Source organism: Boleophthalmus pectinirostris, unplaced genomic scaffold (genome assembly GCF_026225935.1).
Source record: "Boleophthalmus pectinirostris isolate CB_2022bp ecotype Guang Dong unplaced genomic scaffold, ASM2622593v1 HiC_scaffold_1, whole genome shotgun sequence".
NCBI lineage: Eukaryota > Metazoa > Chordata > Actinopteri > Gobiiformes > Gobiidae > Boleophthalmus > Boleophthalmus pectinirostris.
The window spans coordinates 32,785,285-32,802,375 of record NW_026570970.1 but is presented as its reverse complement, the minus strand read 5'-3'; the positions used below and the strand labels follow the sequence as shown (position 1 = coordinate 32,802,375).

Here is a 17,091-nt window from a genome sequence, read left to right as displayed (position 1 = left end):
GGCAGAGGCGTGAGTGCCGACGGGTGAGGGCAGAGGGGGAGGTGTTCCTGTGGATGGAGTCCTGTGCTGTGGAGGGAGTAGTGCATCAAATGTTCCTGTTGTAAAGGTCTATGAGGTTAGGTGTATTTGTAGTTTGGTGATCCACTGGTCATATAACTCAGACTCAGATGAGGAGACTGTGGACTGCAGCCTTGTAAACGTGCTGTGCAGCCTAGTCAGCAGGTTGTGTTTGTTTTGGTCGGAGCTTGGGTTCAGTCACCCCACACAGCGGAGCACACACCACAGACCACAGAGCAGAGCAGGTGCAGGGACTGGACTTTCTGGACCTTTCTTCCAAATCTGTGATTGTGTAATGTCCAAACCACCACAGACGAGAGCTCGGTCTGTTTAAGCCAGTGAGAATGTACCATGCACTGTACCATTGTCTTACATCACGTACAAATTTCAACATGCTTAAGAAATTTAAACCTACTCTCCTACTATTCTGTTTTACATCCATGTATCTATTCTTCCCGTATTAAAAGTTTCCTCTGCAAACTTGCTTATTATTTATTTATTTATAATAAAACAATACCTTGAAAAATATGCATTCTACTGTAAGCAGACCCACCTCTCCACAGATCAGACCTGTAAACTGGCTTGCTGCTTTCCTCCATGGAAATAAATAAGTTTAATATCATACAAAGCAAAGCATCATCTCCATAGTGGTGGAGCCTCCACCCAGAAAGTTACATAGTGCATCTTAATGATCTGACCTTTGGTGCATGTTTTGGGTTGATGGAGGAACCTTGAGTGCCCAGAGTAAACCCGCCCAGACACAGAGAGAATATGCAAACTCTACACAAAAGGGCCCAGGGGTTGAAGCTGGAATCTTCTTGCTGAGAGGCAAAAATGGCTAGACTCTCAACCACCATGCTGCCACTTGACAATTAGACTGATACATTTGTTAATTTTGTTTTGACTGTGACTTATTGTGCAGCTCTACCTCACACTCACACTGTTGAAATCATGCAGAGTAAATTCTTGGTGTGAGGTTTTAAGGCTAACCACTCTGCCAATATGCTGTGATGAAGTTGGTTTAATCTAGAAACATCCAGATCTTTGCATATATTGATTTAAATGTTGTTATTGTTGATTCCTTGTACAGAGTTTGCAGTGGTTACACATCAGAAGGTGTGTAAGCACTGTGTGGGTGTGTGTGTGTATGCCCCGCCCTCTTTGGCCCAAAATGACTCATCCCAAAAGGATAAAACCCCATCCTGGGCCGGCCCTGCTCTGCTCCTCCAGGCTCCAGCTCCAGACCCAGACCTCACCATGAGACTGCTCCTGTGCCTCTGCATCACCCTGGCCCTAGCGCTGGCGTAAGTAACCCTTGCCATAGAGATTAACAATTTAAAGCACAAAATTTAATCTTTTTAATGGGAAAAAATCCTCAAAATGGTGCATGAATAATTTAATGTTAAGACAGGTCAGAATTCTATGGTGGAATTTGCTGTTTGATTGTCAGATTACAGATTTATTGACCTGGTTTATGGTTCATATCTCTGTAATTACTGGGTTTATCCACATAAAAAATGGCACAAATTTAAAGTCACAAGCTTCAGTAAATGATGCTATTATTCAACTTCACAGACATGATTGTAGTCATCTTAAAAGACTTTAAACCATAAGGTTTCTTTAGCAAGTCTGTGAAGCCAATAGTGATAAAGTTCAACGTTTGTGGTCCATAAGTCTGGATATTTCTTGGAGAATTTATTGCTTTGCCTTGAATGCTCCACAGTATGGCATTAAACATACCTTTCTCCATGGAGATGGATAAAGCCACTAGGTCACATTACAGGTCAGATCTATGTAGAGGCGGCCCTGCTTACACTAAGAATATATGATTTTCAAAGTACTTTTTAGCAATAAAAACAAATGTCATTGAAATGTAAGATAGATGTTCCATACTGTACCCTAGGGCCAAGACAATAACACCTCCATGGTGCATCATTGACTATTTCAGTGTATCAAATGACAGTAACAATGAGTGTATTTTTGTACTTGCCAGTCAAATGTAATTGTGTTGTGTGTGTTTGTGCAGAGATAAAGACAAAGGCCAAGGCCATGGTCATGCACATGGGAAGCCAGACCACGCTCCAGGACCTCCTCACGGACGAGGGAACAAGCCAGACCACCCCCCCGGACACACAGAAGGACACAGCCATGGGCTCGGCCATGAGAAGCATGACCATAAGCATCACGAAGGTGAGGGTCCAGGACACTACCTATTCTCCACACATAATAATAATAATATTTATATTATAGTAACCTACATCATGCCGGACTGATGTGTAGTACTTTGAAGAGAGTTCAGTTCTACACATCAATCTGGGATGGCTCTCGCTGAAAGCAATCAGGACGTTCAAACTAATTCTCCAAGCTGATGGAAGTGTCACAACAGCTGAACAAGCCAAAAAATGTAATCTTTTGTCAAATCCAGCACAGGCATCACAAAATCACAAAAGGCCAAATTATGTTCATCTGCGTCTCCATGTTTGTTTTGCTGGCTTGGGATCCACCCAAACCACTATGGTGCTTGCTAACTGGTCAAATCTCTGGGCCCTGTTGCACCAGCGGGAGCCATTAAGATGGATTCTTGCGAGTTTGTAAACTCACAAACATCACAAGGATCCATCCTGCTGCACAAAGTCAGGATTAATAATATGTAACACAGACGGACACGAGGACGGGCACGGGAAGGACAACCACACGCACCATGGGGGTAAGGAACCAACCAGGCAAGTCCCAGCTCTCTGTTCTGTGTTGTCGTCAACATTCAAGCTAACTGGACGCACTGCGCTGTCTAATGCTCAATTGCTCAGCTTAAACCTAAATCTGAGCTTTGCTTTCACATTATGACCATAAAGAACTGACTTTGTTGGATCTACTAAAGGTAAGTTAAATGCTTGTGCTTTAAATAAGGCCCCCTCTAATAACACGGCCGTCATAACCTTGTACTGGTCAAGCAACAAGCCTGAATCCTTCTTTACACCTTTATTGATTTTTTTCAGCTGATTTTGACCGGTGCAAAGGGCTTGAGATGGATGCAGTCACAGTGAACGAGGAGGGAGTGCCATACTTCTTCAAGGGTCAGTGTCAAAATGAGTCTCTCTTACCTGGTCTCAAACCTACAGTCTATGAGTATTGAGTATAATGTGCTCTCTACCGCCCCCAGCTGACCACTTGTACAAGGGCTTCGATGGGGAGGCGGAGCTGGCCAATGAGACGTTCGCAGAGATGGACGATGATCACCACCTGGGCCACGTGGACGCAGCCTTACACATGCAGCACGAAGGCAGTCCTGATGATGACCATATCTTCTTCTTCCTGGTGTGTACAGACCTGGTTTAGTCCCGGTCTAGTCATGGTGTAGTCCTTGTTTAGTTCTGGTTTAGTCCTGGTTTAGTTCTGGTTTAGTCCTGGTTTAGCTCTGGTCTAGTTCTGCTTTAGTCCTGGTTCAATTATGGTTTAATCCTTGTTTAGTCCAAGTTTAGTCCTCATTTAGTCCTGGTTTTGTTCCAATTTAGTCTGGGTTTAGACCTAGTTTAGATCTGGTTTAGACCTGGTTTAGTTCTGGTTTATTCCCAGTTTAGTGCTGGTTTAATTCCGATTTAGTCAGAGTTTAGTCTGGGTTTAGACCTAGTTTAGATTTGGTTTAGTTCTGGTTTAATACTGGTTTACTTCTGGTGCTGGTATAGTCCTGGTTTAGTTTGGGTTTAGTCCTGGTTTAGTTTTGATTTAGTCCTGGTTTAGTTTTGGTTTAGTTCTGGTTTAGTCCTGGTTTAGTTCTGGTTTAGTGCTGTTTTAGTCCTTGTTTACTTCTGGTTTAGTCCTGTTTTAGTCCTGCTGGTTTAGTCCTGCTCCTTCTGGTTTATTCCTGGTTTAGTGCTGGTTTAGTCCCGATTTAGTCAGAGTTTAGTCTGGGTTTAGACTTGGTTTAGATGTGGTTTAGTTCTGGTTTAGTCCTGGTTTAGTCCTGGTTTAGTTCTGGTGTAGTTCTGGTTTAGTCCTGGATTAGGTCTGGTTTAGTTCTGGTTTAGTTCTGGTTTAGTCCTAATTTAGTCTCGGCTTAGTCCAGGTTTAGTCCTGATTTAGTCCCAATTTAGTCTGGGTTTAGACCAAGTTTCGATCTGGTTTATTCCTGGTTAATCCTGGTTTCATCCTGGTTTTGTGCTGGTTTAGTCCTGGTTTAGTGCTGGTTTAGTCCTGGTTTTAAAAAGTATTGCAGTGGTACAGGATCTTGTCTAATTTTCTGTGTGCAATATTTTGAGAAAGTCAGTTTGGATTTGACTGTGTGTAAACTGAAGACGTGACTAGTTCTCTGCACTCTGTCTGTATGATGCAGGACAACAAAGTGTTCAGTTATTACCAGCACAAACTGGTGGAGGGCTTCCCCAAAGACATCTCTGAGGTGTTCCCTGGGATCCCCGAACATCTGGACGCTGCCGTGGAGTGCCCCAAACCTGACTGTGACGAGGAGTCTGTCATCTTCTTCAAAGGTACCACACTGGTTTAGTCTGAGTTTAGTCCTGGTTTAGTTCTGATTTAGTTTTGGTTTAGTTATGTCCTCATGCAGCAAAAAAGCAGCACCGACAATTACCATATCTACTTCTTTTCAGTTTGTAACAGTCCTTTTTTAGTCTGTGGTTGGTCCTGGTTTAGTCCTGGATTAGTCCTGGTTTAGCCCTGGTTTAGTTTTGGTTTAGTCCTGTCAGAGTCTGTCATCTTCTTCAAAGATAGGACACTTTTCATTGCATTAAAGTGCATCTGACTTCTGATGATTGTCTATTTTTTGCATAATTTGGAGTGATAATAACTGTTATAACTATAAAAGATAGTTTTACTCCGACCAAGAAGCAATTGGTGAATAAAACAAAAAATATAAATATTTTGTAAAATCTTAAATACAAGATTTTACAATTTTATAATCTTAAGATTTTATATAGTGAAATGAGTAATCCAACCCATCATAGACACTTTAATTATAGATTCTAATCTGTATAAACATTTTTCTTTTGCTTTTTGAATTATATCTGTATGACTAACAGATTACACACACCTGCATTTAGTATTATTTTTCTTATTTGGGAGTCCTGGTTTTGCTCTGGTTTAGATATGGTTTTGTTCTGGTTTAGACTAGCCAGGCTTGTGCCACCTAGTGTCTCCGCTCAGTTTCATTTCTCTCCACCGACTTTGGTCAGGAATCGAAATACACTAGACAGTTTGCAAGAACCCCAGAAGTTGTAGACAGCACACCGGCCAATCAGCGAAGACCTGTGAAGCCATGATGTCAAACTCAAGCACCTGTCTGTGTCCCTTTTGTGGTACAGCGCAACAGTAAACAAAGCGTCGAGATGGATGTAGACAAAGACAGACATTCTGTGTTGGCAATGATTCCCGAGATTAAAGGATTTAAAGCCAGAACAAAGAGAATATTTGGTGAATTTTATCAAGAGGAAAGACGTTATTGTCCTTCTTCATATGGGATTTGGGAAAAGCTTAATATACCAGTTAGCCCTGTTAATGGAGCATCACATACGTCAGACCAAATAGCAGCGATTGGTTAAATAAAAAAGTATCTGCCTACTGTCGAGCGAACGAATCCTAATGCTGCGAAGTGAAACCTATATATAAATCTATATAATGATGAGTATATATGTGTAAATATGATTTCATGACATACCAGGGGCCACAGTGGGGCAACAGTGGCTGTAGTGTATACTGCTTTTGTGTCCTTTAGCAAGACACTTCACCCACCTTGCCTAGTACAAATGTGATGTGTTATGGACCTGACTTCTTCATGTTTAAGTTAATACAGTAAAGTAATAATGTTTTTATTGCTCACAGGAGATGAAATCTATCACTTCAACCTCAAGACCAAAGCCGTGGAAAAGAAAGAGTTTGATTCAATGCCCAACTGCACCTCCGCCTTCCGCTTCATGGAACATTACTTCTGTTTCCATGGACACCAGTACTCCAGGTTTGACCCCAAAACTGGAGAGGTCCCCGCTGGCAAGTACCCCAAAGCAGTCCATGGGTACTTTGTGAGGTGTGCCAAGTTCGGTAAGAATTGCTCAAGTTTTTACACTGCACTGATTCATGTCAATTGAGCGATGCTAACTGTAAGCACTGCTCTGTCTGAGGCTGTGTAGTTAAACAAGTCTCTTCTTTGTGTGTTCAGGTGATGACGACGATCACGTGGAGAGAGAGAGGTGCAGCAGAGTTCACCTGGACGCCCTCACCTCTGACCACTCTGGAAACATGTTCGCCTTCAGAAGTGAGTGCATTTTGGCTTTCTCGTGTTTAATCACGTTCAGCAGCTTTTATACAAATTTCTATGATAATTTTAATAGTAATTTTTTTTTTATTGCATGCTGTAAGTCAATCAAGTTCAATTCACTAAGCTTGCATTCACATTTGGTCCTGTTCTAATCCTGGTTTAGTTTTGTAGTCCAAGTTTAGTTGTAGTTTAGTCTCAAATGTAATATGTTGTGTGAATGCAGCTTCAAATTCAACTCAAATTTTAGTTAATGCAGTGAAGTTAAAGGGGCGCTACGTAACTTTTCTGGTGGAGGAGAGGTTTGCTTTGTCTGGAATATTCCTCAGTATGACATTAAACATACACTCTAAGAAATGAAACACTGAAGTTGTTCAACTACATCGCATATTTGTTTAGAATTTGTTTGAAAATGTTCTTTTTCAAAATTAATTAAGTATGTGTACTTGTATTTAAGAAACAGAGTAACTTTAACCTATTTTGTATTTGCTTGTTTTTCTTAATTCTAACCTTACATTGTTAAATTAATTCTGACTAAAATTGCTTGTAGTTTATATATACAAATTATGGTTTAAATAAACATAATATTGTTGAAAATTCCAAAACAATGTTGTTAATTGGTAAAAGAGAAGCTTTGAGTAGTCTTGAAGCAACATTTTTTACTTTGGATTTACTTTGGATTTAGTAATAACCTGTTGTTGCAGTTACCTGACAAAGTCTTTCACATTAAAACAACAGGCTTGTATCCATCTTTATTAATCCATATCCATCTCCAGAAAGATATGCAGGAGGAAAAATCAGGCCAAGTAAGTTACAGGTCTGATCTCTGGACAGACATATTTTTAGATAAGAGCAATAAAAACATTCATAATTAAATCAAACGTATATGTTCCAATCAAAGCAGTCATATCTGTGAGAAGATGCCACCAGAAAAGTTCCGCAGTGCACCTTTAAAAGTCGCTCTGGTGTCACTCTAATGTATCACTATGATCTCCGCCCAGACCACCACTTCATCCATAAAGAGGCAGCGAATGACTCCATCTCTGTGGACAACATCGAGCATGACTTCAAAGAACTGCACGGTGATGTGGACGCTGTGTTTTCATACGACGACCATCTCTACATAATCAAGGCACGACCACACGCACTACTCTCCTCACTCCTCTCACTGTTACACACACACGTCCCTTCATACTGACACTAAGTAAGAATTCTGTTCATTTCAACGGTGAATCAAAGAAAAGTAAATTTAAATATATAAAGTACAATATAAAGTATAGGCTGATTTGTGTAAAATGCTCAAGTGCACGAACAAGGTTAAGTTATAGTGAAGTGACAATCCCACACCCAGGGATCATCTCCAGATCTTGAGCTAGTCTTAGTCTGGACTACTTTAGCTGGAGGATTTGACCTTTGGTGCCTGTACCCAGACACAGGGAGAGCATGAATCTCCACTCAGAAAGGCCCGGATCACCTAGGGATTGAACCTAGAGACTTCTTGCTGTGAAGCATGAGCTCTAGTCACCGTGCAGCAACATTCAATTAGATAAGAAATAAGAAATAAAACATAATATCATATCATTTTAGTATTATATAATAAACATATAATATCATTGTCATGTCTAATAATTAAACTGAATGTAATAAAAACAGTGCAGTAAAAAACATAATGAAGATTTCTCCAGCAGATGAGGAAAGCTGTCATGTGAAGTGAGAGAAATACATTGACAGATTCAGATGTGTGACTTTGGAGGCCTCTAGAGCACAGAGGGAAACATAAATGATGTTACTCCATCACTAACCCCGCTCCTTTGTGCAGGATGACCACGTGCATGTGTACACAGACTCAGAGCCCCACACTAAAGTGGACGGTTACCCCAAAAAACTGAAGGATGAGCTGGCCGTGGAGGGGCACGTAGACGCCGCCTTCGTCTGCGAGGACCACCACTATGTTCACATCATCCAAGGTAAGACACACTCAGGCATTAATAAGGCTGATTTGATATTTATATTCAGATTGTAAGGGTTTATATGAGACGAGATGAGTGAGTTAGCTGAAGATTTAGTCATTTATGGTATTTATATGTAAAAAGGCAGATTTAACTCATGATTCACAATTTTAATCTGTCTTTATATAAATACACCATTTTCTATTTTCTTTTTTTCTGTATAAATAGTTATTTTTGCATGAACTCCCCCTGCAGGTGTAGTCTTGTTAGTACAGTTTGGGTCGGATCATAAACTGTATAAAGAAATGGACTAAGTGAGTGTGACGCTGCCCATAGTATTTGGGCTTCAGTCAAATGAAGCTCATCGAGGGTCAAATTTGGAGCAGAGTTCCATATTGGGAACAGGAAACAGGATCATGTAGGGCTGGTTATTAAGAACATTTTAAGACCAAAATGACGAGGCTCACTGCAGCAGTTACAGAGAGAAGCGTGATCATTTTTCGATGTAAAGTCAATTGACACCAGAGTCGATGGAGCTAGAAGCGCCCCCATGCTCACTTCCTATTTGGAAATAGCGGGTTATATGTTTGTATAGATACATTCTATGGGTCAGATACATAGGCTATGTTCAGACTTGCAGCCTGAAGTGACCCAAATCTGAATTTTTGGCCCCTATGCTCCTGTATCTGATCTTTTAATGAACGACACAGATCAGATTTTTTCAAATTCGACACAGGCCACTTGGATATGTGCTCCTAAAACCGATACATATCAGATTTTTTAACATGCGACTTCAGTCTGAACGGCCAGGTCACTTTCATCCCACCTACACGTCAGGCTCAGAGTCTAGTCAATGGATGGAAAGCGAGGTTAGCAAGTTCATTAATATTTGGAGAGATCGTTGTATTCAGGCCAAATTGGAGGAGTCCTATTGGAACTGGGCGGTTTTTGAAATGATTGCCAAAGAAATGTCCGAGTGCGGCTATGAGCGGTCCTGGCTCCAATGCCAATGAAAAATAAAGAGACTATGAGCAAGGCGGATAAAGAGTCAAACAAACTAAGTGGCCGTGGACGTGTAACTTGTTCATTTTACCAAGAACTGGACTGTATTTTGTGAGACAAACCCAGCATTTAGCAATTTGGGGGCCTAGGCGAACTTGAGTTTGGGGCCCTCACTATAATGCACTGTTTTTTGTTTTGTTTTGTGTAACATATTTATTGTCTATTTCCCCCCATTGTTCTTGAGACATGCACATCTCTATTTGAATTATGGTGGATTGGAAACTTGTCTTATTATTTTGGTCACCTATGAGATAACCAGATTTGAAAGTAGTTTTATTTTTTCACTAGTACAATTATATTTTTGTTTACATCTATTACACACTTTACTTTTTTTTTTTTTTTTTAAGTAAAATACTCTCATTTAATGTCATATTGAGAGAAAATCAAATCGCTCTGAGGCCTCCACCATTAGTGGCACTGAGGCCAATTGGTTGGGGGCCCCTCCAGGTTTGGGGGCCCTAAGCAGCCGCTTACATTTGCCTAATGGTAGCACCGCCTCTGCTTCTGGAGATCACACACAAGTCAAATTTTATTAGGAAATGTGAACGACCTTGCAAAAAACAAATCGGATTTCACAAAAAAATCCAAATTGAGCTTTAAGCCCTGCAGTCTAAACGTAGCCATAGAGATGTGTAATAGTTTTGACAGCTTTTGCCACTCCCCCTTTTTAATCAACCAACAGATTTGCGGTAAATGTCTTTAGTCAACCAAAAATTAGTTTAATCTACTGCAACTCTACTTCGATTACCCCCTCTGCTCTCTTTCAGGTGACAAGATGGTGGACGTTGACCTCAAAGCAAGCCCGCGCGTGAAAACAGAAGAGCGCCCCCTGTCCCTGTTCAAGAAGGTGGACGCCGCCATGTGCGGACCCAACGGGATCAAGGTCGTCGTGGGCAACCATTACTACCACTTTGACACCGTCATGCTAATGGTAGGCGCCAGATCCCTCCCCGAGCAGCACCGAGTCTCCACTGAGCTCTTCGGATGTGACCACTAACGCAAAACTCCAGTCCAACGCCATTCAGATAACAGTGAACATATAACAGCCATAAGATTAAACAATACAAATCTATCTTAGCTTTCTTTTCTTACCTCATAATGTAGTCCACCGGCCCTCCACAGATGTTCATAGGTTTGTGTTGTGAATAAAGATGAATGGAAACAACTAAATATGGGTTTACTTTTCTTGCTTTATTAGTCTGTCTTTATCTACAAAAATCAGGAATTCTACTGTTACTGTGAATCCAGCTCCTACAGATGAATGCTGTTGTTGTGTCCTTGGGCAAAACACTTAACCCACACCAGAATGTGTGAGTGGTTCCTCGTTGCCTTGAAGGTGGAAAACGCAAAAATCTGCCTTGGTAGCTCAAATCGACAGGAATGTAATCTGTAACAGCGCTCGGAGGTTGTGTGCATGCATAGTAGTGCTAGGTAGCTCAATCTAATACAGATTACTGGTCCGAGCCTAGAAAATAGTATAATATTTATCTCCATGGAGACAAGAAGGTGAAGCTGCCACCTATAAATAAATGTATTAATTAATTTAGGAACGAGTCATAAGAGACAAAGGGAGGAAGACGGTGACGATAGTAATGCTGAAGTTTCTTCAAAGAGGTCGTGTCACTCCCCACCAGTTGACGAGGCTGATGAAGCTCCAGCAGAGGCCCACACTGAATCAGGATGGTCCCTTTGGGCATCAGGATGCTTCTATAGTATCCAGTTTGGTGGTGATGAGGAGGAAAATGACAGTGAAGATGAGAACTGTCCTGTCAAGTCTGAAGAAGCTCCAGCAGAGCCCCTTACAGCTCAATGTTCGGTTTATTCTCAATTCTTCAAATCTGAATACACTTTTTAAAATTGTAGTGTCCACAACCATTGGTAAATATTGGTAATTAATACATTTATATTTTATACATTTATTTAGGAATAAGCCAGAAGAGGCTAAGAGAAGAAAACAGTGACAATGAAGAAGCTGCTTCTACGAGGTCGTGTCCCGCCCTGCCAGGAGGACACTGATTGATCCCCTGGTGCCCTGGGCCTTTGTGTGGAGTTTGCATGTTCTGACTGTGTCTGGCTTAGTGTTTCCTCTAGGTCAGGAGTCTCAAACTCACAGCCTGGGGACCATCTGTGGCAGGTGGAATGATGTTTTGCGGCCCCAGACTTGCACTTGCTACTACATGTGCTTCTGCTTGTCCCCTGCACCATTACTCTCCTGCAGGCACGAGCGGGCGGGCGCCAGGAGGGAAGTTTAATGCTAGTGTTGAAAATTCTTGGCAAAACAAGTTTCAGAGACAAGTAAGAGACAGACCCTCCACCTGAAATGTTCTGCAGTGAAACTATTTCACAAAAGCATTTTGAAAATGTTTGAGATGGCAGATTTAAAAAGTTTTAGATTAGTTTTAATTAAAAGAACTTTCTATAGTTTTTTAGTTTTAGGTGGCATATTAAAACCAGTGTAACCCGTTTCCAGTTGACTAAAGAAATTAAATGAGAAATCACAATAAATGTACAGATTTAGTCTTCCACTCTTTCAAATGGAAAGTGCGTTTGTTTTGTTATGGCTGATTGTGTCCAGCAGAGGGAGCCCTTTGCCCACGTTAGGGGCTCTGCGTGTTTAGACCAAAGTAACGTGGATTATGTATGGTCCAAAATATATGACCACAGTACTAATATTATGCAAATGCAGTGGTTGACAATAAAACTAAAATTAAACATCACAGAAATGTAACGTTTTAAATAATTATTGTTTATGATTTTGTATTAAGTCTTATAGGCTAGCCTAGTTTTGATTTTAATCTTTTTTTTTTTTTGTCTCTGAATTTTTTAAATTTAGTAAAACTTGAATATTATTATTATTATTATTATTATTATTATTATTAGTAGTAGTAGTAGTAGTAGTAGTAGTAGTAGTATTAGTATTAGTATTAGTATTAGTATTATTATTATTATACAGTATAGTTGCATATTGGACTAGTTTTGACTTAATTATAACCTGATAAAATCCTGGTTTAGTTCTGGTTTAGATCTGGTGCTACTTGGAAACCTAAATCTTAGGGATGGTACAAGATCTTGTGCCACAAAATCTCGTGAGACAAAACTGCCACACATGAGAAAAATGATCTCACAAGATTTTTGTTTTGTTTTGTGTTGTGTTACATTTGGATTGGACAAAAAAAAAAAAAGGTTCAGCATTGGTGAGTCTCTTACAGTTCCAAAAAGTATCAGAATGGAAACGACAATATGAAATCAAAGACATAAAAACTGTGAGGTCAAAACTGGAAACTGAATTGTGAAATTTCTATACTAGGAATTATGTTGAAATCTCGTCTTGTCTCGTTCTCGTGGACCCAGTCTCGTACCTCGTTTCGTCTTATGGAATTTGTGTCTCATCTTTGTTGTAATGATGAACTAATATCGGAACTACAATAATAATAATGCAAGATAACACCAGTAAATGTTAACATTTTCATTATTTAAAGAGACAGTATGATTAGAAGACCTGAGCTGCTGCAAATAAATAACAGAATTAACCAAGAATTAGTCACAGAAGTCACATTTTCAACTCTTTACAGCTCATGTTTTATTGTATTACAACAAAAATAATGAAGATCTCAAAGAAATTCTACTCAGCAAAAAGTAGAGGGTTAAAATTTCAGGGTAAAATATTTCAGAGTTGTTTTTAACTCAGTAAATTGTTATTTTAACAATTTGAGAGTTAAATGGGGGGTTGAGTTGGAGCTATTTACCAGAGTTGATATGGCTAAAGTTAATTCAACTTCCCTTAGTGTTAATTTGTCTCCTCCCACCCACCACTTCAAACTCCCATGAGAGAAGACCAGTTTGAACCCGTTTTGTACATAATTTTATTTTAAATTAACTAAAATAAAGTGTAAAAATAAAACACCTCTGTGTGTTGTTTAGCTAAATCAGGATAACCCTACAAAGTGTTATCAGTTTACTCTCAAAACATTCATATAACTCTTGATTTTGGGGTTAAACAGAAACTTTGGTCCAGTGTTACTTAATATAAATTTCCAAAAATGTTACTCTAGAACAGATTGGACTCATAGAAACTCTGAGAAAATGTTAAAATAGATTCTGTGAGAGTCAATTTTAACACTCCACTTTTTGCTGTGTACACACGATAAATACTGAGTCCCAAAATATACTGTTCCAGCTTTCATATATTGAATGTCCATATAATTACATGTCCATTTCTAACAATAATTAGGGATGTAACGATATTATCACGATATGCATCTGACGGTACGATATTTATTGCGATATTTTTGGAGAGGCTGATATAATTGTGGATAAGACTCGTTTCTGCTTTTAAAATACCTTAACAAGATTTTTGTGTGAATTATTTCAATCATAATCCCAAGAAATCAAGTAAAAAACATATTTCTTCATGTTGTCTGCACTGAAATGAATCATGGGATATGTAGTTTCTTTAATAAAACCATGTATTTACGCAAAGGAACTTGTAATTCGATATATTGTGACAGCCCACGGTATTATTGTGAGACTTTTGACAATATTTCGGTTATTGTTACATCCCTAACAATAATAAATACACAAATATGAGTTGTTTTCATTTTGCGTTCATTTTGACGGGAATAAATCGAGAGTCTGTGTGGGCGGTTTCTCTCTCGTCTCTAATCTGAAGTAATGCGGTGATGTCAGCCTCACAAGGACACGGGAACGCGACGCAAAACAATGGACGGATAGAGAGAAAGGAGAGGGAGAAAGAGAGAGAGGCAGAGAGAGAAAGAGGCACAGGAGGAAAGAGAGAAGAGAGATAAAGAGAATGTGGGAGAGAAGGAGAGAGAGAGAGAGAGGACAGTGATACAGTCTGTTCGGCCTGTGATGAGTTCAGGGTAAAATCTTGCCAACTGATGGTCTCACATCTGGTGTCACCGCCGAAGACAGAGATGCAATGTTCTGCAGAATGACATTAAACCAGACTTTAAACCTCTCTATTTTGCATTTATTCAGTTAAATGTGTTTTTATTTCTAATGTAAAATGATGAAAAACATGCATTCTTACTGTGAGTGGTCTCTTCTCTCCGCAAACCTGACCTGTACCTTGGCCTAGTAAAGTTGCCTTATTATGTGCATGGAAATTGGTAAGATTGATGCTACCGTGGAACGTTCCAGACTTCGGAATGTGGACGGAATTCTAAAGTGCTAAAGCGAGTGTTCAGAAAAGTGTGATGTAAGACACTATTAAGACTAAGACATGCATCCCCAATTTCGGACTTCCGGTCATCGCACAATGCATACTGGGAAGGGCCCTCCGAAAAAGTGAGCATCAAATCGCCATGTTTGATTTCCCAGTGGGATGCGTCTATTGTCAAAGCCGATCTTTTCTAGTCTTTTGAATCATATCGCTTTTGTTTCTGGTCCTGATATTGTCATATTTTTGGACATCGTAATTGTGTGGTTGTTGGATCCTAACAGCGGAAAACAGCTCGAGAAACGGGCTTCGGAAGTTTGCAAACCTCGTAAATGCAAAAGGGAATCAGATATGTGTGATTGCCAACGTCCGTTCAAACTGTTTCCCTTCCCAACGGAATTGAAAAATAGTGAAAGGTGAAGGCGATGGGCAGGATTGATCCACGGGAAGGATGAAAAAGGAAACCTTTGACTGACTAAATTATCCCGAGTTTGCAGCGAACATTTTGTATGTGGAGCAACAACAAAGCAAAATCCCGATCCTTCGCTCAACCTTGGTTACAAATTTAAAAATTCAACGCCAAAGTGAAAGGCACCAGCTGTTCACCAAGAAACACCTTCCACTGCAAAGAGACCAAGACGTGATGTTGCTGTAAAACCACAAGAACAAGAAAGTGTGAGCTCTGCCTGTTTGTCTTCTGTACCTCTCGCTTAACAAAGAGGGTCTTGCTTTGTTGGCACTCCTCATACAAAATGTTCGCTCCAAACTCGAGATGATTTCTTAGGCAGTCAAAGGTTTCCTTTTTCGTCCTTCTTGTGGATCAATCCTGCCCATCACCTTCACCTTTCACTATTTTTCAATTCCGTTGGGAAGGGAAACAGTTTGAACAGAGGTTTGCAGTCACACACATCTGATTCCCTTTTGCATTTATGGAGTTCACAAACTTCTGAAACCCGTCTTCCACTGTTGGGATAGCCATCAACCACACAATTACAATGTCCGAATCCAATACCTAAAACATGAAAATATCAGAATCAGAAACAAAAGCGATATAGTTCTAAAGACTTGAAAGGATCGGCTTTGTCAATAGACGCATCCCACTGGGAAATCAAACATGACGATTTGATGTTCACTTTTTCGGCAAACTCTTCCCAGTATGCATTTCATGATAACCGGAAGTCCGAAATTTGGGATGCATGTACACTGGATTATTATTATTATGAACGTTTCCATGGAGGCAAGCAGGTCACACACACTGGACACTGGCCAACGGCTCAGGGCGCAGATGGTGAAGGCCCTCAGCTCTGCGCTGTCCTTTAGATTTAACCCCAAGACCCTCCGCATCAGGAGCAGGCAGGAGCAGACTGAAGCAGGCAGGGACAGGCAGGAGTAGACAGGAGCAGACAGGAGCAGACAGGAGAGAGGGGTGAGATGGTGAGGACGAGGAGGTATGCAGAGTGAGAGGAGCAGGCCCTGCACAGATTGAGGGCCCAGCTGCTCGGACAGGAGCAGAGCGGCCCCCTGCGGAGGACACACATGGTACTACACACGAGCGTTTAAACGATCAACTATAGGAGCATCAGACTGTACAGGCGCCACAGGGAGAGGGAAGTTTACACATTCAACTTAGACAAAGTGAACAAACTGTGAACTTTTTATGGGTCTGAGCTGCCTGTCACATTCTACTTCAAAATATATAATATTTAATCAACTGCAAGAGGTTAAGGTACACACTGAAATCTGTCCTCTGCATTTGACCCATCCTTCAGTGCTGCTGGGGCAATCTTTCATCTTTGTGATCTTGTTGCTACGATTGGTCCGGGCTCAACACTACCTGAGCTGCAGGAGTTGATCTATGGTGCATGTTTTGGGTCGATGGAGAAATCACAGTAGCTGGAGGAAACCCACCCAGACGCACGGAGAACAAGCAAACTCCACACTGAGAGCGGCAAGCTCTAAGCAGGTGGGAGGGGCCTCAAGTGGAGGGGTTCAAGTATCTCAGGGTCTTGGGTGAGATGACAGGTGCAGTCTGCAGTGATGTGGTCGCTGTTTCCGACAGTTGAGGTGAAGAAGGAGCAAAGCTGTCCCAGAGGCAAAGCTCTCGTAATACTGCTCAGTTCTATTTTCAACTTTAGTCCTGGTTTACTTCAGGTTCAGACATGGTTTAGTCCTAGTTCAGTCCTAATTCAGTCCTGGTTTAGTCTAGACAGGCTGGCGCCACCTAGTGCCTCCGCTCAATTTCATTTCTCTCCAGCGACTAGGTCAGGAATCAGAATACACTAGACGGTTCACAAAAACCCCGGAAGTGTGAGTTCAGGCACCAGACAATCAGCGAAGAGCCAAACATTCTTTGACATTGAGAATTTAAAGCAGGAACAAAGAGAATGTTTGGTGAATTTTATCAAGGGGAAAGACGTTCTTGCCCTTTTTCCTACTGGATTTGGGAAAAGCTTAATATACCAGTTAGCAGCACATTACATACGTCACAACCAAATACCAGCGATTGTTTATATAAAAAAATACTCACCTACCATCGACAAACGAATTCTAACGCTGTGAGGTCAGACAATTTCCATGAAGTA

At 40.7% G+C, this 17,091-nt stretch overlaps 1 protein-coding gene across 1 annotated transcript; it reads left to right on the top strand.

The window, feature by feature from the left end:
* The first annotated feature begins 1,259 nt into the window (after window positions 1–1,259).
* Window positions 1,260–10,435, top strand: hpxa (hemopexin a). The gene is made up of 11 exons (XM_020926990.2): window positions 1,260–1,361; window positions 2,084–2,247; window positions 2,717–2,764; window positions 3,054–3,131; window positions 3,218–3,372; window positions 4,388–4,541; window positions 5,890–6,105; window positions 6,224–6,319; window positions 7,321–7,451; window positions 8,139–8,286; window positions 10,098–10,435. Exons 1-11 carry the CDS (start codon window positions 1,315–1,317, stop codon window positions 10,325–10,327), a joined length of 1,467 nt encoding a protein of 488 aa, XP_020782649.1. The 5' UTR covers window positions 1,260–1,314; the 3' UTR covers window positions 10,328–10,435.
* Window positions 10,436–17,091: the final 6,656 nt, after the last annotated feature.

Bases quoted from the DNA above. Each gene is read 5' to 3' on its own strand.
- hpxa (XM_020926990.2), top strand. From the start codon at position 1,315: ATGAGACTGCTCCTGTGCCTCTGCATCACCCTGGCCCTAGCGCTGGC. The intron at 6,106-6,223 runs GTAAGAATTGCT...TTGTGTGTTCAG, and splicing joins TGTGAGGTGTGCCAAGTTCG to GTGATGACGACGATCACGTG. The intron at 7,452-8,138 runs GCACGACCACAC...TCCTTTGTGCAG, and splicing joins ACCATCTCTACATAATCAAG to GATGACCACGTGCATGTGTA.